Genomic DNA, 27,872 nt, shown 5'->3' on the forward strand with positions numbered 1-27,872 from the left:
GAGGATTTTTTCTAATGTTCCTTCATTATATTTGAGCTAATCTTGCTCTGGCTAGCATTACTTGTTGATCTTGTTGTTAGCCTACCTTTTTTTTATGGCTGTTTGAGCAATGGGACTGTAAAGCTCCCAAATGTAAGAGGACTTCAGTGGTATTTATACATTTGCAGAAATCCATTCAGGGGTATTTTGTTGCTTTTGCCAAATTAGTTCTAATGATCTAAAATCACGCTGTTGCTACTGCCTGTAAACACACAGTCCAGTTCAAAGGTTATGAAGGCAGGTCCAACTGCCTGTAAACACACAGTCCAGTTCAAAGGTAATGAAGGCAGGTCCAACTGCCTGTAAACACACAGTCCAGTTCAAAGGTAATGAAGGCAGGTCCTACTGCCTGTAAACACACAGTCCAGTTCAAAGGTAATGAAGGCAGGTCCAACTGCCTGTAAACACACAGTCCAGTTCAAAGGTAATGAAGGCAGGTCCTACTGCCTGTAAACACACAGTCCAGTTCAAAGGGAATGAAGGCAGGTCCAACTGCCTGTAAACACACAGTCCAGTTCAAAGGTAATGAAGGCAGGTCCAACTGCCTGTAAACACACAGTCCAGTTCAAAGGTAATGAAGGCAGGTCCAACTGCCTGTAAACACACAGTCGAGTTCAAGGTAATGAAGGCAGGTCCAACTGCCTGTAAACACACAGTCCAGTTCAAAGGTAATGAAGGCAGGTCCAACTGCCTGTAAACACACAGTCCAGTTCAAAGGTAATGAAGGCAGGTCCTACTGCCTGTAAACACACAGTCCAGTTCAAAGGGAATGAAGGCAGGTCCAACTGCCTGTAAACACACAGTCCAGTTCAAAGGTAATGAAGGCAGGTCCAACTGCCTGTAAACACACAGTCCAGTTCAAAGGTAATGAAGGCAGGTCCAACTGCCTGTAAACACACAGCCCAGTTCAAAGGTAATGAAGGCAGGTCCAACTGCCTGTAAACACACAGTCCAGTTCAAAGGTAATGAAGGCAGGTCCAACTGCCTGTAAACACACAGTCCAGTTCAAAGGTAATGAAGGCAGGTCCAACTGCCTGTAAACACACAGTCCAGTTCAAAGGTAATGAAGGCAGGTCCAACTGCCTGTAAACACACAGTCCAGTTCAAAGGTAATGAAGGCAGGTCCAACTGCCTGTAAACACACAGTCCAGTTCAAAGGTAATGAAGGCAGGTCCAACTGCCTGCAAACACACAGTCCATTTCAAAGGTAATGAAGGCAGGTCCAACTGCCTGTAAACACACAGTCCAGTTCAAAGGTAATGACGGCAGGCCCTTGTGGCAAATAGCTTGTTTGCATAAAGGCCTCCTGTAGCTCTGATTGGCTATGGCGTACTGGTCTACGTAGACTCTGGTCCTGGATGAGAGAGATTTTTTAAAATGTGGTTTTAATTACTGCCGTGTCTATTAGTTGTCCAAAACGCACTGCCGCTTTACCACTCTATATTGATATAGAACTTTCACAAATGCCTTAGTATACAGCTGTAATATTACATGTCTTAGTATACAGCTGTAATATTATGTCTTAGTATACAGCTGTAATATTACGTGTCTTAGCATACAGCTGTAATATTACATGTCTTAGTATACAGCTGTAATATTATGTCTTAGTATACAGCTGTAATATTATGTCTTAGTATACAGCTGTAATATTATGTCTTAGTATACAGCTGTAATATTACATGTCTTAGTATACAGCTGTAATATTATGTCTTAGTATACAGCTGTAATATTATGTCTTAGTATACAGCTGTAATATTATGTCTTAGTATACAGCTGTAATATTACAGGTCTTAGTATACAGCTGTAATATTATGTCTTAGTATACAGCTGTAATATTATGTCTTAGTATACAGCTGTAATATTATGTCTTAGTATACAGCTGTAATATTATGTCTTAGTATACAGCTGTAATATTACATGTCTTAGTATACAGCTGTAATATTATGTCTTAGTATACAGCTGTAATATTACGTGTCTTAGTATACAGCTGTAATATTATGTCTTAGTATACAGCTGTAATATTATGTCTTAGTATACAGCTGTAATATTACGTGTCTTAGTATACAGCTGTAATATTATGTCTTAGTATACAGCTGTAATATTATGTCTTAGTATACAGCTGTAATATTATGTCTTAGTATACAGCTGTAATATTATGTCTTAGTATACAGCTGTAATATTATGTCTTAGTATACAGCTGTAATATTATGTCTTAGTATACAGCTGTAATATTATGTCTTAGTATACAGCTGTAATATTATGTCTTAGTATACAGCTGTAATATTATGTCTTAGTATACAGCTGTAATATTATGTCTTAGTATACAGCTGTAATATTATGTCTTAGTATACAGCTGTAATATTATGTCTTAGTATACAGCTGTAATATTATGCCTTAGTATACAGCTGTAATATTATGTCTTAGTATACAGCTGTAATATTATGTCTTAGTATATAGCTGTAATATTACATGTCTTAGTATACAGCTGTAATATTATGTCTTAGTATACAGCTGTAATATTATGTCTTAGTATACAGCTGTAATATTACATGTCTTAGTATACAGCTGTAATATTACATGTCTTAGTATACAGCTGTAATATTATGTCTTAGTATACAGCTGTAATATTATGTCTTAGTATACAGCTGTAATATTATGTCTTAGTATACAGCTGTAATATTATGTCTTAGTATACAGCTGTAATATTATGTCTTAGTATACAGCTGTAATATTATGTCTTAGTATACAGCTGTAATATTATGTCTTAGTATACAGCTGTAATATTATGTCTTAGTATACAGCTGTAATATTATGTCTTAGTATACAGCTGTAATATTACATGTCTTAGTATACAGCTGTAATATTATGTCTTAGTATACAGCTGTAATATTATGTCTTAGTATACAGCTGTAATATTATGTCTTAGTATACAGCTGTAATATTATGCCTTAGTATACAGCTGTAATATTATGTCTTAGTATACAGCTGTAATATTATGCCTTAGTATACAGCTGTAATATTATGTCTTAGTATACAGCTGTAATATCACATGTCTTAGTATACAGCTGTAATATTACATGTCTTAGTATACAGCTGTAATATTATGTCTTAGTATACAGCTGTAATATTACATGTCTTAGTATACAGCTGTAATATTACATGTCTTAGTATACAGCTGTAATATTACATGTCTTAGTATACAGCTGTAATATTATGTCTTAGTATACAGCTGTAATATTACATGTCTTAGTATACAGCTGTAATATTATGTCTTAGTATACAGCTGTAATATTATGTCTTAGTATACAGCTGTAATATTACATGTCTTAGTATACAGCTGTAATATTACATGTCTTAGTATACAGCTGTAATATTACATGTCTTAGTATACAGCTGTAATATTACATGTCTTAGTATACAGCTGTAATATTACATGTCTTAGTATACAGCTGTAATATTATGTCTTAGTATACAGCTGTAATATTACATGTCTTAGTATACAGCTGTAATATTATGTCTTAGTATACAGCTGTAATATTATGTCTTAGTATACAGCTGTAATATTATGTCTTAGTATACAGCTGTAATATTATGTCTTAGTATACAGCTGTAATATTATGTCTTAGTATACAGCTGTAATATTATGTCTTAGTATACAGCTGTAATATTATGTCTTAGTATACAGCTGTAATATTATGTCTTAGTATACAGCTGTAATATTATGTCTTAGTATACAGCTGTAATATTACATGTCTTAGTATACAGCTGTAATATTATGTCTTAGTATACAGCTGTAATATTATGTCTTAGTATACAGCTGTAATATTATGTCTTAGTATACAGCTGTAATATTACATGTCTTAGTATACAGCTGTAATATTATGTCTTAGTATACAGCTGTAATATTATGTCTTAGTATACAGCTGTAATATTATGTCTTAGTATACAGCTGTAATATTATGTCTTAGTATACAGCTGTAATATTATGTCTTAGTATACAGCTGTAATATTATGTCTTAGTATACAGCTGTAATATTATGTCTTAGTATACAGCTGTAATATTATGTCTTAGTATACAGCTGTAATATTATGTCTTAGTATACAGCTGTAATATTATGTCTTAGTATACAGCTGTAATATTATGTCTTAGTATACAGCTGTAATATTATGTCTGTAATATTATTAGTATACAGCTGTAATATTATGTCTTAGTATACAGCTGTAATATTATGTCTTAGTATACAGCTGTAATATTATGTCTTAGTATACAGCTGTAATATTATGTCTTAGTATACAGCTGTAATATTATGTCTTAGTATACAGCTGTAATATTATGTCTTAGTATACAGCTGTAATATTATGTCTTAGTATACAGCTGTAATATTATGTCTTAGTATACAGCTGTAATATTATGTCTTAGTATACAGCTGTAATATTATGTCTTAGTATACAGCTGTAATATTATGTCTTAGTATACAGCTGTAATATTATGTCTTAGTATACAGCTGTAATATTATGTCTTAGTATACAGCTGTAATATTACATGTCTTAGTATACAGCTGTAATATTATGTCTTAGTATACAGCTGTAATATTATGTCTTAATATTATGTCTTAGTATACAGCTGTAATATTATGTCTTAGTATACAGCTGTAATATTATGTCTTAGTATACAGCTGTAATATTATGTCTTAGTATACAGCTGTAATATTATGTCTTAGTATACAGCTGTAATATTATGTCTTAGTATACAGCTGTAATATTATGTCTTAGTATACAGCTGTAATATTATGTCTTAGTATACAGCTGTAATATTACATGTCTTAGTATACAGCTGTAATATTACAGCTGTAATATTATGTCTTAGTATACAGCTGTAATATTATGTCTTAGTATACAGCTGTAATATTATGTCTTAGTATACAGCTGTAATATTATGTCTTAGTATACAGCTGTAATATTATGTCTTAGTATACAGCTGTAATATTATGTCTTAGTATACAGCTGTAATATTATGTCTTAGTATACAGCTATGTAAGTATACAGCTGTAATATCACATGTCTTAGTATACAGCTGTAATATTATGTCTTAGTATACAGCTGTAATATATGTCTTAGTATACAGCTGTAATATTACATGTCTTAGTATACAGCTGTAATATTATGTAATACAGCTGTAATATTACATGTCTTAGTATACAGCTGTAATATTACATGTCTTAGTATACAGCTGTAATATTACATGTCTTAGTATACAGCTGTAATATTATGTCTTAGTATACAGCTGTAATATTATGTCTTAGTATACAGCTGTAATATTACATGTCTTAGTATACAGCTGTAATATTATGTCTTAGTATACAGCTGTAATATTATGTCTTAGTATACAGCTGTAATATTATGTCTTAGTATACAGCTGTAATATTATGTCTTAGTATACAGCTGTAATATTATGTCTTAGTATACAGCTGTAATATATTACACATGTCTTAGTATACAGCTGTAATATTATGTCTTATACAGCTGTAATATTATGTCTTAGTATACAGCTGTAATATTACATGTCTTAGTATACAGCTGTAATATTATACATGTCTTATGTCTTAGTATACAGCTGTAATATTATGTCTTAGTATACAGCTGTAATATTATGTCTTAGTATACAGCTGTAATATTATGTCTTAGTATACAGCTGTAATATTATGTCTTAGTATACAGCTGTAATATTATGTCTTAGTATACAGCTGTAATATTATGTCTTAGTATACAGCTGTAATATTATGTCTTAGTATACAGCTGTAATATTATGTCTTAGTATACAGCTGTAATATTATGTCTTAGTATACAGCTGTAATATTATGTCTTAGTATACAGCTGTCTTAATACAGCTGTAATATTATGTCTTAGTATACAGCTGTAATTAGTATACAGCTGTAATATTATGTCTTAGTATACAGCTGTAATATTATGTCTTAGTATACAGCTGTAATATTATGTCTTAGTATACAGCTGTAATATTATGTCTTAGTATACAGCTGTAATATTATGTCTTAGTATACAGCTGTAATATTATGTCTTAGTATACAGCTGTAATATTATGTCTTAGTATACAGCTGTAATATTATGTCTTAGTATACAGCTGTAATATTATGTCTTAGTATACAGCTGTAATATTATGTAATATTAGTATACAGCTGTAATATTATGTCTTAGTATACAGCTGTAATATTATGTCTTAGTATACAGCTGTAATATTATGTCTTAGTATACAGCTGTAATATTATGTCTTAGTATACAGCTGTAATATTATGTCTTAGTATACAGCTGTAATATTATGTCTTAGTATACAGCTGTAATATTATGTCTTAGTATACAGCTGTAATATTATGTCTTAGTATACAGCTGTAATATTATGTCTTAGTATACAGCTGTAATATTATGTCTTAGTATACAGCTGTAATATTATGTCTTAGTATACAGCTGTAATATTATGTCTTAGTATACAGCTGTAATATTATGTCTTAGTATACAGCTGTAATATTACATGTCTTAGTATATAATATTATGTCTTAGTATACAGCTGTAATATTATGTCTTAGTATACAGCTGTAATATTATGTCTTAGTATACAGCTGTAATATTATGTCTTAGTATACAGCTGTAATATTATGTCTTAGTATACAGCTGTAATATTATGTCTTAGTATACAGCTGTAATATTATGTCTTAGTATACAGCTGTAATATTATGTCTTAGTATACAGCTGTAATATTATGTCTTAGTATACAGCTGTAATATTATGTCTTAGTATACAGCTGTAATATTATGTCTTAGTATACAGCTGTAATATTATGTCTTAGTATACAGCTGTAATATTATGTCTTAGTATACAGCTGTAATATTATGTCTTAGTATACAGCTGTAATATTATGTCTTAGTATACAGCTGTAATATTATGTCTTAGTATAGCAGCTGCTAATATTATGTCTTAGTATACAGCTGTAATATTATGTCTTAGTATACAGCTGTAATATTATGTCTTAGTATACAGCTGTAATATTATGTCTTAGTATACAGCTGTAATATTATGTCTTAGTATACAGCTGTAATATTATGTCTTAGTATACAGCTGTAATATTATGTCTTAGTATACAGCTGTAATATTATGTCTTAGTATACAGCTGTAATATTATGTCTTAGTATACAGCTGTAATATTATGTCTTAGTATACAGCTGTAATATTATGTCTTAGTATACAGCTGTAATATTATGTCTTAGTATACAGCTGTAATATTATGTCTTAGTATACAGCTGTAATATTATGTCTTAGTATACAGCTGTAATATTATGTCTTAGTATACAGCTGTAATATTATGTCTTAGTATACAGCTGTAATATTATGTCTTAGTATACAGCTGTAATATTATGTCTTAGTATACAGCTGTAATATTATGTCTTAGTATACAGCTGTAATATTATGTCTTAGTATACAGCTGTAATATTATGTCTTAGTATACAGCTGTAATATTATGTCTTAGTATACAGCTGTAATATTATGTCTTAGTATACAGCTGTAATATTATGTCTTAGTATACAGCTGTAATATTATGTCTTAGTATACAGCTGTAATATTATGTCTTAGTATACAGCTGTAATATTATGTCTTAGTATACAGCTGTAATATTATGTCTTAGTATACAGCTGTAATATTATGTCTTAGTATACAGCTGTAATATTATGTCTTTACAGCTGTAATATTATGTCTTAGTATACAGCTGTAATATTATGTCTTAGTATACAGCTGTAATATTATGTCTTAGTATACAGCTGTAATATTATGTCTTAGTATACAGCTGTAATATTATGTCTTAGTATACAGCTGTAATATTATGTCTTAGTATACAGCTGTATATATTATACAGCTGTAATTAGTATACAGCTGTAATATTATGTCTTAGTATACAGCTGTAATATTATGTCTTAGTATACAGCTGTAATATTATGTCTTAGTATACAGCTGTAATATTATGTCTTAGTATACAGCTGTAATATTATGTCTTAGTATACAGCTGTAATATTATGTCTTAGTATACAGCTGTAATATTACAGTCTTAGTATACAGCTGTAATATTATGTCTTAGTATACAGCTGTAATATTATGTCTTAGTATACAGCTGTAATATTATGTCTTAGTATACAGCTGTAATATTATGTCTTAGTATACAGCTGTAATATTATGTCTTAGTATACAGGCTGTAATATTATGTCTTAGTATACAGCTGTAATATTATGTCTTAGTATACAGCTGTAATATTATGTCTTAGTATACAGCTGTAATATTATGTCTTATACAGCTGTAATATTATATACAGCTGTAATATTATGTCTTAGTATACAGCTGTAATATTATGTCTTAGTATACAGCTGTAATATTATGTCTTAGTATACAGCTGTAATATTATGTCTTAGTATACAGCTGTAATATTATGTCTTAGTATACAGCTGTAATATTATGTCTTAGTATACAGCTGTAATATTATGTCTTAGTATACAGCTGTAATATTATGTCTTAGTATACAGCTGTAATATTATGTCTTAGTATACAGCTGTAATATTATGTCTTAGTATACAGCTGTAATATTATGTCTTAGTATACAGCTGTAATATTATGTCTTAGTATACAGCTGTAATATTATGTCTTAGTATACAGCTGTAATATTATGTCTTAGTATACAGCTGTAATATTATGTCTTAGTATACAGCTGTAATATTATGTCTTAGTATACAGCTGTAATATTATGTCTTAGTATACAGCTGTAATATTATGTCTTAGTATACAGCTGTAATATTATGTCTTAGTATACAGCTGTAATATTATGTCTTAGTATACAGCTGTAATATTATGTCTTAGTATACAGCTGTAATATTATGTCTTATATACAGCTGTAATATTATGTCTTAGTATACAGCTGTAATATTGTCTTAGTATACAGCTGTAATATTACAGCTGTAATATTATGTCTTAGTATACAGCTGTAATATTACATGTCTTACAGCTGTAATATTACAGCTGTAATATTATGTCTTACAGCTGTAATATATGTCTTAGTATACAGCTGTAATATTATGTCTTAGTATACAGCTGTAATATTATGTCTTAGTATACAGCTGTAATATTATGTCTTAGTATACAGCTGTAATATTATGTCTTAGTATACAGCTGTAATATTATGTCTTAGTATACAGCTGTAATATTATGTCTTAGTATACAGCTGTAATATTATGTCTTAGTATACAGCTGTAATATTATGTCTTAGTATACAGCTGTAATATTAGCTGTAATATTATGTCTTAGTATACAGCTGTAATATTATGTCTTAGTATACAGCTGTAATATTATGTCTTAGTATACAGCTGTAATATTACATGTCTTAGTATACAGCTGTAATATTACATGTCTTAGTATACAGCTGTAATATTATGTCTTAGTATACAGCTGTAATATTATGTCTTAGTATACAGCTGTAATATTATGTCTTAGTATACAGCACACAATCCCCAAACAGTCGAATAATGTATGAAAGCGTGAAAATGATCATATCTAAGTGCTTCACTTGTCAGAAAATGAAAGAATAAAAAGTATCATTCTGTCTGGGGATGTTTATGAACAGATTTAAATATGGTTTAATGTTGCAGTTCTACTTTAAGTGGAGGCATTCATTCTGAATGGTCAAGTTAAGGGTTAAGGTTTGGGCTGTGGTGAGATGGTTTAATGTTACAGTTCTACTTTAAGTGTAGGCATTCATTCTGAATGGTCAAGTTAAGGGTTAAGGATGGGCTGTGGTGAGATGGTTTAATGTTGCAGTTCTACTTTAAGTGGAGGCATTCATTCTGAATGGTCAAGTTAAGGGTTAAGGATGGGCTGTGGTGAGATGGTTTAATGTTGCAGTTCTACTTTAAGTGGAGGCATTCATTCTGAATGGTCAAGTTAAGGGTTAAGGTTTGGGCTGTGGTGAGATGGTTTAATGTTGCAGTTCTACTTTAAGTGTAGGCATTCATTCTGAATGGTCAAGTTAAGGGTTAAGGATGGGGTGTGGTGAGATGGTTTAATGTTGCAGTTCTACTTTAAGTGTAGGCATTCATTCTGAATGGCCAAGTTAAGGGTTAAGGATGGGCTGTGGTGAGATGGTTTAATGTTGCAGTTCTACTTTAAGTGTAGGCATTCATTCTGAATGGCCAAGTTAAGGGTTAAGGATGGGCTGTGGTGAGATGGTTTAATGTTGCAGTTCTACTTTAAGTGTAGGCATTCATTCTGAATGGCCAAGTTAAGGGTTAAGGATGGGCTGTGGTGAGATGGTTTAATGTTGCAGTTCTACTTTAAGTGTAGGCATTCATTCTGAATGGCCAAGTTAAGGGTTAAGGATGGGCTGTGGTGAGATGGTTTAATGTTGCAGTTCTACTTTAAGTGGAGGCATTCATTCTGAATGGCCAAGTTAAGGGTTAAGGATGGGCTGTGGTGAGATGGTTTAATGTTACAGTTCTACTTTAAGTGTTGACATTCATTCTGAATGGTCAAGTTAAGGGTTAAGGATGGGCTGTGGTGAGATGGTTTAATGTTGCAGTTCTACTTTAAGTGGAGGCATTCATTCTGAATGGTCAAGTTAAGGGTTAAGGTTTGGGCTGTGGTGAGATGGTTTAATGTTGCAGTTCTACTTTAAGTGTTGGCATTCATTCTGAATGGTCAAGTAAAGGGTTAAGGATGGGGTGTGGTGAATTAAGGGTTAAAATAAAATGTTATTTGTCACATACACATGGTTAGCAGATGTTAGTGCGAGTGTAGCGAAATGCTTGTGCTTCTAGTTCTGACAATGCAGTAATAACCAATGAGTAAGCTAGCTAACAATTCCAAAACTACTACCTTATACACACAAGTGTAAAGGGATAAAGAATATGTACATAAGGATATATGAATGAGTGATGGTACAGAGCAGCATAGGCAAGATGCAGTAGATGGTATTGAGTGCAGTATATACATATGAGATGAGTATGTAAACAAAGTGGCATAGTTTAAAGTGGCTAGTGATACATGTATTACATAAAGATGCAGTAGATGATATAGAGTACAGGGTTAAGGTTTGGGCTGTGGTAAGAAACCACACAAACAAAAAACACGAGTGCCTTGACACTGGGCCTGAACACGCGACAGTCGGAGCAGGATCTTCGCGGCTTCCGCACCATCCGCCATCCCCATCAACAACACCAGGAGGGAAACCCAGGCATACCTGATGGTGATAGGGCTCACTGTTGCCCCCTAGTGGCAGGTTTTGAAAAGCAGGACGGACGTCTCCTTTCCCAGTGTGTTCTGAGAGACACCTGGCTGGATAGTGAGATGGTTTAAGGTGCTGCTAAGGTTATGGTATAACGTGATGAGCGTCTTGTCTGGGTAGGTTACATGATATCCCAGTACAGAGGGGATGAAGCCAGAGCAGAGGGAGGTCATCACTGCTGGAGGAGAACACACAATCACACACACATACACACGCACTCACGCACACACGCACGCACACACGCACGCACACACACACACACACACACACACACACACACACACACACACACACACACACACACACACACACACACACACACACACACACACACACACACACACACACACTATAGCTAGGGCGACAAACCCGCAAATCATCGACACCAACCTTACCGATGACTTATCAAAGACATTTGACGATATGGTTCATTACGATAAGTTGCCTGGACTAGAGAAATGTGACATTTGACAATGAATTAAATAGTTGGCTAATATGGGGGGTTGTTAATGGAACAGTTGAGGACTTCAACCATCAAACTAGTAGCAGTAGTTTAAAGGGTCATAAAAAATAAAATTATGGTGAAGATGGATGTTATAAACTATACAACAGATTAATGTTATAAACTATACAGCAGATGGATATTATAAACTATACAGCAGATGGATGTTATAAACTATACAGCAGATGAATGTTATAAACTATACAGCAGATGAATGTTATAAACTATACAGCAGATGAATGTTATAAACTATACAGCAGATGGATGTTATAAACTATACAGCAGATGGATGTTATAAACTATACAGCAGATGGATGTTATAAACTATACAGCAGATGGATGTTATAAACTATACAGCAGATGAATGTTATAAACTATACAGCAGATGGATGTTATAAACTATACAGCAGATGGATGTTATAAACTATACAGCAGATGGATGTTATAAACTATGGGGCAGATGGATGTTATAAACTATGGGGCAGATGGATGTTATAAACAATGGTGCAGATGGATGTTATAAACTATACAGCAGATGGATGTTATAAACTATACAGCAGATGGATGTTATAAACTATACAGCAGATGGATGTTATAAACTATACAGCAGATGGATGTTATAAACTATACAGCAGATGGATGTTATAAACTATACAGCAGATAGATGTTATAAACTATGGTGCAGATGGATTTATAAACTATACAGCAGATGGATATTATAAACTATGGTGCAGATGGATGTTATAAACTATGGTGCAGATGGATGTTATAAACTATGGTGCAGATGGATGTTATAAACTATGGTGCAGATGGATGTTATAAACTATACAGCAGATGAATGTTATAAACTATACAGCAGATGGATGTTATAAACTATACAGCAGATGGGTGTTATAAACTATACAGCAGATGGATGTTATAAACTATACAGCAGATGGATATTATAAACTATACAGCAGATGAATGTTATAAACTATACAGCAGATTAATGTTATAAACTATACAGCAGATGGATGTTATAAAATATACAGCAGATTAATGTTATAAACTATACAGCAGATGGATGTTATAAACTATGGTGCAGATGAATGTTATAAACTATACATCAGATGGATGTTATAAACTATACAGCAGATGGATGTTTTTAACTATACAGCAGATGGATGTTATAAACTATGGTGCAGATGGATGTTATAAACTATACAGCAGATTAATGTTATAAACTATACCACAGATGGATGTTATAAACTATACAGCAGATGGATGTTATAAACTATACAGCAGATGGATGTTATAAACTATACAGCAGATGGATATTATAAACTATACAGCAGATTAATGTTATAAACTATACAGCAGATTAATGTTATAAACTATACAGCAGATGGATGTTATAAACTATGGTGCAGATGGATGTTATAAACTATACAGCAGATGGATATTATAAACTATACAGCAGATGGATGTTATAAACTATACAGCAGATGGATGTTATAAACAATGGTGCAGATGGATGTTATAAACTATACAGCAGATTAATGTTATAAACTATACCACAGATGGATGTTATAAACTATACAGCAGATGGATGTTATAAACTATACAGCAGATGGATGTTATAAACTATGGTGCAGATGGATGTTATAAACTATGGTGCAGATGGATGTTATAAACTATACAGCAGATGAATGTTATAAACTATACAGCAGATGGATGTTATAAACTATACAGCAGATGGATGTTATAAACTATACAGCAGATGGATGTTATAAACTATACAGCAGATGAATGTTATAAACTATACAGCAGATTAATGTTATAAACTATACAGCAGATTAATGTTATAAACTATACAGCAGATGGATGTTATAAACTATACAGCAGATTAATGTTATAAACTATACAGCAGATGGATGTTATAAACTATACAGCAGATGGATGTTATAAACTATACAGCAGATGGATGTTATAAACTATACAGCAGATGGATGTTATAAACTATACAGCAGATTAATGTTATAAACTATACAGCAGATGGATGTTATAAACTATACAGCAGATGGATGTTATAAACTATACAGCAGATGGATGTTATAAACTATACAGCAGATGGATGTTATAAACTATACAGCAGATGGATGTTATAAACTATACAGCAGATGAATGTTATAAACTATACAGCAGATGGATGTTATAAACTATACAGCAGATGGATGTTATAAACTATACAGCAGATGGATGTTATAAACTATGGTGCAGAATTGTTATACATGTATCGATATTTTCGCATCAATTCAGGAAATCTATCGCCCATATCTAACACACACACACACACACACACACACACACACACACACACACACACACACACACACACACACACACACACACACACACACACACACACACACACACACACACACACACACACAGAGTGTAATGTTTTTTGGGGCGTCTTTCATTGCAGAGTGCTCTCTCATATTGTTGTCTGTGTTTCCTGAGGTTCTCTCCTTCTCCTAGTTAAGTAATGATGGCAGACAGATTTAGGTCAGGCATCAAATGTCCATGGTACTCAAACACACACACACATACAAACACACACTCTCCCACCTCCAGCCCTCGCCCTACTCTCCCACACTCTCTCACACCCAGCCCTCTTCCTACTGTTCCCCACTCTCCCAGCATCACACACCCAGACCAGGCTGAGGACAAAATCCAGCCCCTGGTCAAAGTCTGGCCTAAATGGAGACAGAGAGCACAGGACACAGAAGAGAAAGTAAGACTGAATAGAGAAGGAGAGAGGAAGGGAGAAGGAGAGGGGAAGGGAGAAGGAGAGAGGAAGGGAGAAGGAGAGGGGAACGGAGAAGGAGAGGGAACGGAGAGAAGGAGAGGGAAGGGAGAAGGAGAGGGGAAGGGAGAAGGAGAGGGGAAGGGAGAAGGAGAGAGGAAGGGAGAAGGAGAGGGGAACGGAGAAGGAGAGGGGAAGGGAGGAGGAGAGGGGAAGGGAGAAGGAGAGGGGAAGGGAGAAGGAGAGAGGAAGGGAGAAGGAGAGGGGAAGGGAAGGGAGAAGGAGAGGGGAAGGGAGGAGGAGAGGGGAAGGAGAAGGAGAGGGGAAGGGAGAAGGAGAGAGGAAGGGAGAAGGAGAGGGGAAGGGAGAAGGAGAAGGGAAGGGAGAAGAGTGGGAGGGAGAGAGAGAGAAGGAGACTAGCCTCAGGATGAAGGACATTAAGACACAATAAAGGGACACAAAGACATGCTGGAAGAGAGAGAGTCTGTGTGTGTGTGTGTCTGTGTGTGTGTGTTAGTGAGTGAGCGTGCGTGCGTGTATGTGCGTGCGTGCGTATGTGCGTGCGTGCGTGTATGTGCGTGCGTGTGAGCGCTTGTGCATGTGTGTGTGCGTGTGTATGTTAGTGAGTCAGTGCGTGTCTATGTGTGTGTGTATTGTAGGTACATATGTAAATAGTGGTATAAGGGGACCCTACAGGTCTTATTTTCCTGCCTGATTTCCATTGCAGACTGTATAAGACCTAACCAAATAAGCAGTGTGTGTGTGTGTGTGTGTGTGTGTGTGTGTGTGTGTGTGTGTGTGTGTGTGTGTGTGTGTGTGTGTGTGTGTGTGTGTGTGTGTGTGTGTGTGTGTGTGTGTGTGTGTGTGTGTATGAAAATTAGATGTTTGTATCTGGTGGTTGATGTAAATGAATGGTGTACTGGTTAGATTTGCTTTGTTTTCCTGTGACATACACACACACACACACACACACACACACACACACACACACACACACACACACACACACACACACACACACACACACACACACACACACACACACACACACACACACACACACACACACACACACACACACACACACACACACACACACACACACACACACACACACACACACACACACACACACACACACCTGCCTTCCTCTCTCCGTCTATTTCTTACTATCCCTCTACCTTCTCTCTTCTCTTCCTCACCTCTCCACCTATAGTATCTCTCCCTCTTCTCTTCTCTTCCTCACCTCTCCACCTATAGTATCTCTCCCTCTTCTCTTCTCTTCCTCACCTCTCCACCTATAGTATCTCTCCCTCTTCTCTTCTCTTCCTCACCTCTCCACCTATAGTATCTCTCCCTCTTCTCTTCCTCACCTCTCCACCTATAGTATCTCTCCCTCTTCTCTTCTCTTCTCTTCTCTTCCTCACCTCTCCACCTATAGTATCTCTCCCTCTTCTCTTCTCTTCCTCACCTCTCCACCTATAGTATCTCTCCCTCTTCTCTTCTCTTCCTCACCTCTCCACCTATAGTATCTCTCCTCTTCTCTTCTCTTCTCTTCCTCACCTCTCCACCTATAGTATCTCTCCCTCTTCTCTTCTCTTCCTCACCTCTCCACCTATAGTATCTCTCCCTCTTCTCTTCTCTTCCTCTTCCCTCTCCACCTATAGTATCTCTCCCTCTTCTCTTCCTCACCTCTCCACCTATAGTATCTCTCCCTCTTCTCTTCTTCCTCACCTCTCCACCTATAGTATCTCTCCCTCTTCTCTTCTCTTCCTCACCTCTCCACCTATAGTATCTCTCCCTCTTCTCTTCTCTTCTCTTCCTCACCTCTCCACCTATAGTATCTCTCCCTCTTCTCTTCTCTTCCTCACCTCTCCACCTATAGTATCTCTCCCTCTTCTCTTCTCTTCCTCACCTCTCCACCTATAGTATCTCTCCCTCTTCTCTTCTCTTCTCTTCCTCACCTCTCCACCTATAGTATCTCTCCCTCTTCTCTTCTCTTCTCTTCCTCACCTCTCCACCTATAGTATCAAAACTTGATCCTCCAGAAAGTGGAGAGCAACACTTATGCAGCTCCACCACACAATAAAAAACGTTTAAAGCCGCGTTGTCACGATGTTCGTAATAATGATGGTCGGACCAAGGTGCAGCGTACTGTGAGTTCCACATATTTTAATGAAAGTGAAACTTAAGTAAATACAAAACAAATATAGAATAAACGAACCGTGACGACAACGCAGTGAAACAAGCAACTAAACATGAACAATATCCCATCACCCACAGGTGGAAAAAATGATACTTAAGTATGATCCCCAATTAGAGACAATGACAGCCAGTTGCCTCTAAATGGGAATCATACCAAAAACCCCAACATAGAAAAAACAACCTAGAACCCCACATAGAAAATATAAACTAGACTAACCCCCCTAGTCACGTCCTGACCTACTCTACCATAGAAAATAAAGGCTTTCTATGGTCAGGACGTGACAGTACACCCGCCCAAAGGTGCGGACTCCGACCGCAAAACCTGAAAAAAAGGGAGGGTTGGGGGGGTGTCTAGTGCCGGTGGCGGCTCTGGTGCAGGACGAAGAACCCGCTCATCCTGCAGATCCACCAACATTGGGGGCGGCTCTGGTGCGGGACGAAGAACCCACTCGGCTCTCGGATCCACCATATTTGGTGGTGGCTCTGGTGCGGGCCGTTTTACCATCTCAGGAGGTTCCAGGCCGTGGACAGTCATAGGAGGTTCTGGACTGTGGACCATCGTAGGAGGTTCCGGACTGTGGACCGACGTTGGAGGTTCCGGACTGTGAGACGCCGCTGGAAGCTCTGGACTGGGAACTGTCGCCGGAATCTCTGGACTGGGAACTGTCGCCGGAAGCTCTGGACTGGGAACTGTCGCCGGAATCTCTGGACTGGGAACTGTCGCCGGAAGCTCTGGACTGGGACCTGTCGCCGGAAGCTCTGGACTGTGAACTGTCGCCAGAAGCTCTGGACTGGGAACTGTCGCCGGAATCTCTGGACTGGGAACTGTCGCCGGAAGCTCTGGACTGTGAACTGTCGCCAGAAGCTCTGGACTGGGAACTGTCGCCAGAAGCTCTGGACTGGGAACTGTCGCCGGAATCTCTGGACTGGGAACTGTCGCCGGAAGCTCTGGACTGTGAACTGTCGCTGGAAGCTCTGGACTGTGGAGGCGCACTGGAGGCCTGATGCGTGGGACCGGTACAGGTGGCACCGGGTTGATGACAAGCACCTCAGGGCGAGTGCTGGGAGGAGGCACAGGACGTACTGGACTGTGGAGGTGCACTGGAGGCCTGATTCGTGGAACCGGTACAGGTGGCACCGGGCTGATGACAAGCACCTCAGGGCGAGTGCTGGGAGGAGGCACAGGACGTACTGGACTGTGGAGGTGCACTGGAGGCCTGATTCGTGGAACCGGTACAGGTGGCACCGGGCTGATGACAAGCACCTCAGGGCGAGTGCTGGGAGGAGGCACAGGATGTACTTGACTGTGGAGGTGCACTGGAGGCCTGATTCATGGAACCGGTACAAGTGGCACCGGGCTGATGACAAGCACCTCAGGGCGAGTGCGGGGAGGAGGCACAGGACGTACTGGACTGTGGAGGCTCACTGGAGACACCGTACATATGCCCGGCGCAGGATATACTGGGCCGTGGAGGCGCACTGGAGGTCTGGAGCGTAGAGCTGGCACAACTCGTCCTGGTTGAATGCTCACTTTAGCCCGGCAAGTGCGGGAAGCTGGCACAGAACTCACTGGGCTGTGAAGGCGCACTGGGGAAACAGCGCGTAGAGCCGGCGCAGGATATCCTGGTCCGAGTAGGCGTCCTGGAGACCAGGAGCGCTGAGCCGGCACAGGATATCCTGGTCCGAGTAGGCGTCCTGGAGACCAGGAGCGCTGAGCCGGCACAGGATATCCTGGTCCGAGTAGGCGTCCTGGAGACCAGGAGCGCTGAGCCGGCACAACAAAATGCTGATAATTAGCAGATTGTGCAAGATTGTGGTCTGTTTTTCCAGAATTCTGCATATAGAGTGTCAATTTGGTGTTTGTCCCATTTCGTGAATTCTTGGTTAGTGAGCGGACCCCAGACCTCACAACCATGAAGGGCAATGGGTTTAACTGAATCAAGTATTTTTAGCCAGATCCTAATTGGTACCTCGAATTTGATGTTCCTTTTAATGTCATAGAAGGCCCTTCTTGCCTTGTTTCTCAGATCGTTCACAGCTTTGTGGAAGTTACCTGTGGCGCTGATGTTTAGGCCGAGGTACGTATAGTTTTTTGTTTGACCTACGGGTCTGTTGTTAATGATATTGAAGCGGATTTTCCCAAGGTCGCTATTGACGCAAATGTCACGGTTGTCAGGACTTCCACCTAAGGTGGTTCCTCTCCCTGTTCGGGCGGTGTTCGGTGCTCGGTGCTCGGTGCTCGGTGCTCGGCGTCGCCGGCCTACTACCCATCAACGATCCTTATTCTTTTTCCCTTAGTTTTGTAACATAACATATAACATATGCCATTTAGCAGACGCTTTTATCCAAAGCGACTTACAGTCATGTGTGCATACAACGATGGGTGGTCCTCGAACCCACTACCCTGGCGTTACAAGCGCCATTTACCAACTGAGCTACAGAAGGACCACTGTCTTTGGTTCTTTCACACCTGGTTTTATTTGCTTGAATTTCTGTGTGTATAATTACCCCTGTTGCCTGCTTAGGTTTGCGCGGGATTGTTCGTGTTATGTTGCTTGTTGAGGTTGTGCCTGTGTATTTTCATGTATTATACCGAGTGTGTATCAGTTCTAGGAGCGTTGTTTTGTCCTCCTTCCGTGAATAACTGGTTTCTCTTTTGTCGAGTTTATTTTGGTATTGTACCTGACCTTTATGTTTGTGGACTTGACTGTTAAAAAAACGCTACTCTGACATCTCTGCTCTCTTGCATTTCACTCCTTCACTTACATCTAGACACAATATCGTAACAATGGTAGTTATTGAGGTCAAATTTGTCTCCACCTTTGTAGATTGGGGTGATCAGTCCTTGGTTCCAAATATTGGGGAATATGCCAGAGCTGAGGATGATGCTAAAGAGTTTAAGTATAGCCAATTGGAATTTGTGGTCTGTGTATTTTATCATTTCATTGAGGATTACCATCAACACCACAGGCCTTTTAGGGTTGGAGGGTTTGAATGTTGTCTTGTAGTTCAATCCATGTAATTGGGTCATCCAGTGGGTTCTGGTAGTGTTTAGTAGTTGCTTCTAAGATTTGTATTTGATCATTGGGCGGCAGGGTAGCCTAGTGGTTAGAGCGTTGGACTAGTAACCGGAAGGTTGCAAGGTTCAAATCCCCGAGCTGACAAGGTACGAAATCTATCTTTCTGCTCCTGAACAGGCAGTTAACCCACTGTTCCTAGACCAGTTAACCCACTGTTCCTAGACCAGTTAACCCACTGTTCCTAGACCAGTTAACCCACTGTTCCTAGACCAGTTAACCCACTGTTCCTAGACCAGTTAACCCACTAGACCAGTTAACCCACTGTTCCTAGACCAGTTAACCCACTGTTCCTAGACCAGTTAACCCACTAGACCAGTTAACCCACTGTTCCTAGACCAGTTAACCCACTGTTCCTAGACCAGTTAACCCACTGTTCCTAGACCAGTTAACCCACTGTTCCTAGACCAGTTAACCCACTGTTCCTAGACCAGTTAACCCACTGTTCCTAGACCAGTTAACCCACTGTTCCCAGGCCGTCATTGAAAATAAGAATTTGTTCTTAACTGACATGCCTGGTTAAATAAAGGTAAAATAAAAACATTTACAAAATGTATTTGTTGTTGCTGTCTATTCTTTGTTATAGAGCCATATTGGAGAAGTGGTTTATCTGACTCTTCATGTTATTAGAGAAGTGGTTTATCTGACTCTTCATGTTATTAGAGAAGTGGTTTATCTGACTCTTCATGTTATTAGAGAAGTGGTTTATCTGACTCTTCATGTTATTAGAGAAGTGGTTTATCTGACTCTTCATGTTATTAGAGAAGTGGTTTATCTGACTCTTCATGTTATTGGAGAAGTGGTTTATCTGACTCTTCATGTTATTAGAGAAGTGGTTTATCTGACTCTTCATGTTATTAGAGAAGTGGTTTATCTGACTCTTCATGTTATTAGAGAAGTGGTTTATCTGACTCTTCATGTTATTGGAGAAGTGGTTTATCTGACTCTTCATGTTATTGGAGAAGTGGTTTATCTGACTCTTCATGTTATTGGAGAAGTGGTTTATCTGACTCTTCATGTTATTAGAGAAGTGGTTTATCTGACTCTTCATGTTATTAGAGAAGTGGTTTATCTGACTCTTCATGTTATTAGAGAAGTGGTTTATCTGACTCTTCATGTTATTAGAGAAGTGGTTTATCTGACTCTTCATGTTATTAGAGAAGTGGTTTATCTGACTCTTCATGTTATTAGAGAAGTGGTTTATCTGACTCTTCATGTTATTAGAGAAGTGGTTTATCTGACTCTTCATGTTATTAGAGAAGTGGTTTATCTGACTCTTCATGTTATTGGAGAAGTGGTTTATCTGACTCTTCATGTTATTAGAGAAGTGGTTTATCTGACTCTTCATGTTATTGGAGAAGTGGTTTATCTGACTCTTCATGTTATTGGAGAAGTGGTTTATCTGACTCTTCATGTTATTGGAGAAGTGGTTTATCTGACTCTTCATGTTATTAGAGAAGTGGTTTATCTGACTCTTCATGTTATTGGAGAAGTGGTTTATCTGACTCTTCATGTTATTGGAGAAGTGGTTTATCTGACTCTTCATGTTATTAGAGAAGTGGTTTATCTGACTCTTCATGTTATTAGAGAAGTGGTTTATCTGACTCTTCATGTTATTAGAGAAGTGGTTTATCTGACTCTTCATGTTATTAGAGAAGTGGTTTATCTGACTCTTCATGTTATTGGAGAAGTGGTTTATCTGACTCTTCATGTTATTGGAGAAGTGGTTTATCTGACTCTTCATGTTATTAGAGAAGTGGTTTATCTGACTCTTCATGTTATTAGAGAAGTGGTTTATCTGACTCTTCATGTTATTAGAGAAGTGGTTTATCTGACTCTTCATGTTATTAGAGAAGTGGTTTATCTGACTCTTCATGTTATTAGAGAAGTGGTTTATCTGACTCTTCATGTTATTAGAGAAGTGGTTTATCTGACTCTTCATGTTATTGGAGAAGTGGTTTATCTGACTCTTCATGTTATTGGAGAAGTGGTTTATCTGACTCTTCATGTTATTAGAGAAGTGGTTTATCTGACTCTTCATGTTATTAGAGAAGTGGTTTATCTGACTCTTCATGTTATTGGAGAAGTGGTTTATCTGACTCTTCATGTTATTGGAGAAGTGGTTTATCTGACTCTTCATGTTATTAGAGAAGTGGTTTATCTGACTCTTCATGTTATTGGAGAAGTGGTTTATCTGACTCTTCATGTTATTAGAGAAGTGGTTTATCTGACTCTTCATGTTATTGGAGAAGTGGTTTATCTGACTCTTCATGTTATTAGAGAAGTGGTTTATCTGACTCTTCATGTTATTAGAGAAGTGGTTTATCTGACTCTTCATGTTATTGGAGAAGTGGTTTATCTGACTCTTCATGTTATTAGAGAAGTGGTTTATCTGACTCTTCATGTTATTGGAGAAGTGGTTTATCTGACTCTTCATGTTATTGGAGAAGTGGTTTATCTGACTCTTCATGTTATTGGAGAAGTGGTTTATCTGATTGATGACTCTTCATGTTATTAGAGAAGTGGTTTATCTGACTCTTCATGTTATTAGAGAAGTGGTTTATCTGACTCTTCATGTTATTAGAGAAGTGGTTTATCTGACTCTTCATGTTATTGGAGAAGTGGTTTATCTAGAGAAGTGGTTTATCTCTTCATGTTATTAGAGAAGTGGTTTATCTGACTCTTCATGTTATTAGAGAAGTGGTTTATCTGACTCTTCATGTTATTAGAGAAGTGGTTTATCTGACTCTTCATGTTATTAGAGAAGTGGTTTATCTGACTCTTCATGTTATTAGAGAAGTGGTTTATCTGACTCTTCATGTTATTAGAGAAGTGGTTTATCTGACTCTTCATGTTATTAGAGAAGTGGTTTATCTGACTCTTCATGTTATTAGAGAAGTGGTTTATCTGACTCTTCATGTTATTAGAGAAGTGGTTTATCTGACTCTTCATGTTATTAGAGAAGTGGTTTATCTGACTCTTCATGTTATTAGAGAAGTGGTTTATCTGACTCTTCATGTTATTGGAGAAGTGGTTTATCTGACTCATGTTATTGGAGAAGTGGTTTATCTGACTCTTCATGTTATTGGAGAAGTGGTTTATCTGACTCTTCATGTTATTAGAGAAGTGGTTTATCTGACTCTTCATGTTATTAGAGAAGTGGTTTATCTGACTCTTCATGTTATTGGAGAAGTGGTTTATCTGACTCTTCATGTTATTAGAGAAGTGGTTTATCTGACTCTTCATGTTATTAGAGAAGTGGTTTATCTGACTCTTCATGTTATTAGAGAAGTGGTTTATCTGACTCTTCATGTTATTAGAGAAGTGGTTTATCTGACTCTTCATGTTATTGGAGAAGTGGTTTATCTGACTCTTCATGTTATTGGAGAAGTGGTTTATCTGACTCTTCATGTTATTAGAGAAGTGGTTTATCTGACTCTTCATGTTATTAGAGAAGTGGTTTATCTGACTCTTCATGTTATTAGAGAAGTGGTTTATCTGACTCTTCATGTTATTAGAGAAGTGGTTTATCTGACTCTTCATGTTATTAGAGAAGTGGTTTATCTGACTCTTCATGTTATTGGAGAAGTGGTTTATCTGACTCTTCATGTTATTAGAGAAGTGGTTTATCTGACTCTTCATGTTATTAGAGAAGTGGTTTATCTGACTCTTCATGTTATTAGAGAAGTGGTTTATCTGACTCTTCATGTTATTGGAGAAGTGGTTTATCTGACTCTTCATGTGTTAGAAGTGGTTTATCTGACTCTTCATGTTATTGGAGAAGTGGTTTATCTGACTCTTCATGTTATTGGAGAAGTGGTTTATCTGACTCTTCATGTTATTGGAGAAGTGGTTTATCTGACTCTTCATGTTATTGGAGAAGTGGTTTATCTGACTCTTCATGTTATTGGAGAAGTGGTTTATCTGACTCTTCATGTTATTAGAGAAGTGGTTTATCTGACTCTTCATGTTATTGGAGAAGTGGTTTATCTGACTCTTCATGTTATTGGAGAAGTGGTTTATCTGACTCTTCATGTTATTAGAGAAGTGGTTTATCTGACTCTTCATGTTATTGGAGAAGTGGTTTATCTGACTCTTCATGTTATTGGAGAAGTGGTTTATCTGACTCTTCATGTTATTAGAGAAGTGGTTTATCTGACTCTTCATGTTATTAGAGAAGTGGTTTATCTGACTCTTCATGTTATTAGAGAAGTGGTTTATCTGACTCTTCATGTTATTAGAGAAGTGGTTTATCTGACTCTTCATGTTATTAGAGAAGTGGTTTATCTGACTCTTCATGTTATTAGAGAAGTGGTTTATCTGACTCTTCATGTTATTAGAGAAGTGGTTTATCTGACTCTTCATGTTATTGGAGAAGTGGTTTATCTGACTCTTCATGTTATTAGAGAAGTGGTTTATCTGACTCTTCATGTTATTGGAGAAGTGGTTTATCTGACTCTTCATGTTATTAGAGAAGTGGTTTATCTGACTCTTCATGTTATTGGAGAAGTGGTTTATCTGACTCTTCATGTTATTAGAGAAGTGGTTTATCTGACTCTTCATGTTATTAGAGAAGTGGTTTATCTGACTCTTCATGTTATTGGAGAAGTGGTTTATCTGACTCTTCATGTTATTGGAGAAGTGGTTTATCTGACTCTTCATGTTATTGGAGAAGTGGTTTATCTGACTCTTCATGTTATTGGAGAAGTGGTTTATCTGACTCTTCATGTTATTGGAGAAGTGGTTTATCTGACTCTTCATGTTATTGGAGAAGTGGTTTATCTGACTCTTCATGTTATTAGAGAAGTGGTTTATCTGACTCTTCATGTTATTGGAGAAGTGGTTTATCTGACTCTTCATGTTATTAGAGAAGTGGTTTATCTGACTCTTCATGTTATTAGAGAAGTGGTTTATCTGACTCTTCATGTTATTGGAGAAGTGGTTTATCTGACTCTTCATGTTATTAGAGAAGTGGTTTATCTGACTCTTCATGTTATTAGAGAAGTGGTTTATCTGACTCTTCATGTTATTGGAGAAGTGGTTTTTATTCTGACTCTTCATGTTATTGGAGAAGTGGTTTATCTGACTCTTCGTGTTATTAGAGAAGTGGTTTATCTGACTCATCATGTTATTAGAGAAGTGGTTTATCTGACTCTTCATGTTATTAGAGAAGTGGTTTATCTGACTCTTCATGTTATTAGAGAAGTGGTTTATCTGACTCTTCATGTTATTAGAGAAGTGGTTTATCTGATTGATGACTCTTCATGTTATTAGAGAAGTGGTTTATCTGATTGATGACTCTTCATGTTATTAGAGAAGTGGTTTATCTGATTGATGACTCTTCATGTTATTAGAGAAGTGGTTTATCTGATTGATGACTCTTCATGTTATTAGAGAAGTGGTTTATCTGACTGATGACTCTTCATGTTATTGGAGAAGTGGTTTATCTGATTGATGACTCATGTCATTCATGTTGTTTGTTTAGTGTTTTCCAATTTTCCCAGAAGTGGTTAGAGTCTATAGATTCTTCGATTACATTGAGCTGATTCCTGACGTGCTGTTCCTTCTCTTTCCGTAGTGTATTTCTGTATTGTTTTAGTGATTCACCATAGTGAAGGCGAAGGCTCAGGTTTTCTGGGTCTCTGTGTTTTCGGTTGGATAGGTTTCTCAATTTCTTTCTTAGGTTTTTCATTCTTCATCAAACCATTTGCAATGGTTGTTCATTTTCTTCGGTTGTCGGCTTGAAATGAATAGATTTGAGGGGAAGCTGAGAGATCAACTATACAGTTCAGGTTTTCTAAGCCAAGTCTACACCTTCACTACTACAGTAATAGCAATGTCCAGGAAGTTGTCTAAATGGGATTGAATGTTGTTGCCTAATTGTTTTCTGGTAGGTTTCCACACTACATTCCTTCCATCTATAGCATGTATTAATATTATCGAAGTCCTTTGGCTTTGATGCCTCATGATTGAGTATTGCTCTGTTGAAGTAGACTGTGATTTTGCTGTGATCTGACAGGGGTGTCAGTAGGCTGATATTGAACGGTCTGAGAGACTCTGGGTTGAGGTCACTGATACAGTAATCTACAGTACTACTGCCAAGGGATGAGCTGTAGGTGTACCTACCGTAAAACTCCCCTCAAAGCCAACCATTGACTATGTCTAGACCCAGCGTGCGACAGAGCTGTAGGTGTACCTACCGTAAAACTCCCCTCGAAGCCAACCATTGACTATGTCTAGACCCAGCGTGCGACAGAGCTGTAGGTGAACCTACCGTAAAACTCCCCTCGAAGCCAACCATTGACTATGTCTAGACCCAGCGTGCGACAGAGCTGTAGGTGTACCTACCGTAAAACTCCCCTCGAAGCCAACCATTGACTATGTCTAGACCCAGCGTGCCACAGAGCTGTAGGTGAACCTACCGTAAAACTCCCCTCGAAGCCAACCATTGACTATGTCTAGATCCAGCGTGGGACAGAGCTGTAGGTGAACCTACCGTAAAACTCCCCTCGAAGCCAACCATTGACTATGTCTAGATCCAGCGTGCGACAGAGCTGTAGGTGAACCTACCGTAAAACTCCCCTCGAAGCCAACCATTGACTATGTCTAGACCCAGCGTGGGACAGAGCTGTAGGTGTACCTACCGTAAAACTCCCCTCAAAGCCAACCATTGACTATGTCTAGACCCAGCGTGCCACAGAGCTGTAGGTGAACCTACCATAAAACTCCCCTCGAAGCCAACCATTGACTATGTCTAGACCCAGCGTGGGACAGAGCTGTAGGTGAACCTACCATAAAACTCCCCTCGAAGCCAACCATTGACTATGTCTAGACCCAGCGTGGGACAGAGCTGTAGGTGAACCTACCATAAAACTCCCCTCGAAGCCAACCATTGACTATGTCTAGACCCAGCGTGGGACAGAGCTGTAGGTGAACCTACCATAAAACTCCCTCGAAGCCAACCATTGACTATGTCTAGACCCAGCGTGCGACAGAGCTGTAGGTGAACCTACCGTAAAACTCCCCTCGAAGCCAACCATTGACTATGTCTAGACCCAGCGTGCGACAGAGCTGTAGGTGAACCTACCGTAAAACTCCCCTCGAAGCCAACCATTGACTATGTCTAGATCCAGCGTGCCACAGAGCTGTAGGTGAACCTACCGTAAAACTCCCCTCGAAGCCAACCATTGACTATGTCTAGATCCAGCGTGGGACAGAGCTGTAGGTGAACCTACCGTAAAACTCCCCTCAAAGCCAACCATTGACTATGTCTAGACCCAGCTGCGACAGAGCTGTAGGTGAACCTACCGTAAAACTCCCTCAAAGCCAACCATTGACTATGTCTAGACCCAGCGTGGGACAGAGCTGTAGGTGAACCTACCGTAAAACTCCCCTCGAAGCCAACCATTGACTATGTCTAGACCCAGCGTGCCACAGAGCTGTAGGTGAACCTACCGTAAAACTCTCCTCGAAGCCAACCATTGACTATGTCTAGACCCAGCGTGCCACAGAGCTGTAGGTGAACCTACCGTAAAACTCCCCTCGAAGCCAACCATTGACTATGTCTAGATCCAGCGTGCGACAGAGCAACCTACCGTAAAACTCCCCTCGAAGCCAACCATTGACTATGTCTAGATCCAGCGTGGACAGAGCTGTAGGTGAACCTACCGTAAAACTCCCCTCAAAGCCAACCATTGACTATGTCTAGACCCAGCGTGGGACAGAGCTGTAGGTGAACCTACCGTAAAACTCCCCTCAAAGCCAACCATTGACTATGTCTAGACCCAGCGTGCCACAGAGCTGTAGGTGAACCTACCATAAAAGAAGCCAACCATTGACTATGTCTAGACCCAGCGTGGACAGAGCTGTAGGTGAACCTACCATAAAACTCCCCTCAAAGCCAACCATTGACTATGTCTAGACCCAGCGTGGGAC

The 27,872-nt window shown here is 38.0% G+C and overlaps 2 protein-coding genes across 2 annotated transcripts in view; both read right to left on the reverse strand.

The window, feature by feature from the left end:
- LOC127931966 (adhesion G protein-coupled receptor L1-like) overlaps positions 1 to 27,872 on the reverse strand; it is a 106,900-nt gene that overhangs the window by 70,544 nt on the left and 8,484 nt on the right. The gene's annotated exons all lie outside the window — the stretch shown is intronic.
- On the reverse strand, positions 15,847 to 27,419 carry LOC127931967 (uncharacterized). Its single transcript, XM_052526125.1, has 5 exons — positions 27,393 to 27,419; positions 18,431 to 18,609; positions 18,269 to 18,321; positions 16,390 to 18,218; positions 15,847 to 16,170 (listed from the first exon to the last, which is right to left on the reverse strand). Exons 1-4 carry the CDS (start codon positions 27,417 to 27,419, stop codon positions 17,392 to 17,394), a joined length of 1,086 nt encoding a protein of 361 aa, XP_052382085.1. The 3' UTR covers positions 15,847 to 16,170; positions 16,390 to 17,391.

Source organism: Oncorhynchus keta, chromosome 10 (assembly GCF_023373465.1).
Source record: "Oncorhynchus keta strain PuntledgeMale-10-30-2019 chromosome 10, Oket_V2, whole genome shotgun sequence".
NCBI classification, from domain to species: Eukaryota; Metazoa; Chordata; class Actinopteri; order Salmoniformes; family Salmonidae; genus Oncorhynchus; species Oncorhynchus keta.

Coding starts and splice junctions, on each gene's coding strand:
- LOC127931967 (XM_052526125.1), bottom strand. CDS start 27,419: ATGGTTGGCTTCGAGGAGAGTTTTACG. Junction 18,322..18,430: donor CAGTGCGCCTTCACAGCCCA/GTGAGTTCTGTG, acceptor TCCACGGCCCAG/TATATCCTGCGCCGGGCATA. Junction 18,219..18,268: donor CAGTGAGCCTCCACAGTCCA/GTACGTCCTGTG, acceptor GCTTGTCATCAG/CCCGGTGCCACTTGTACCGG.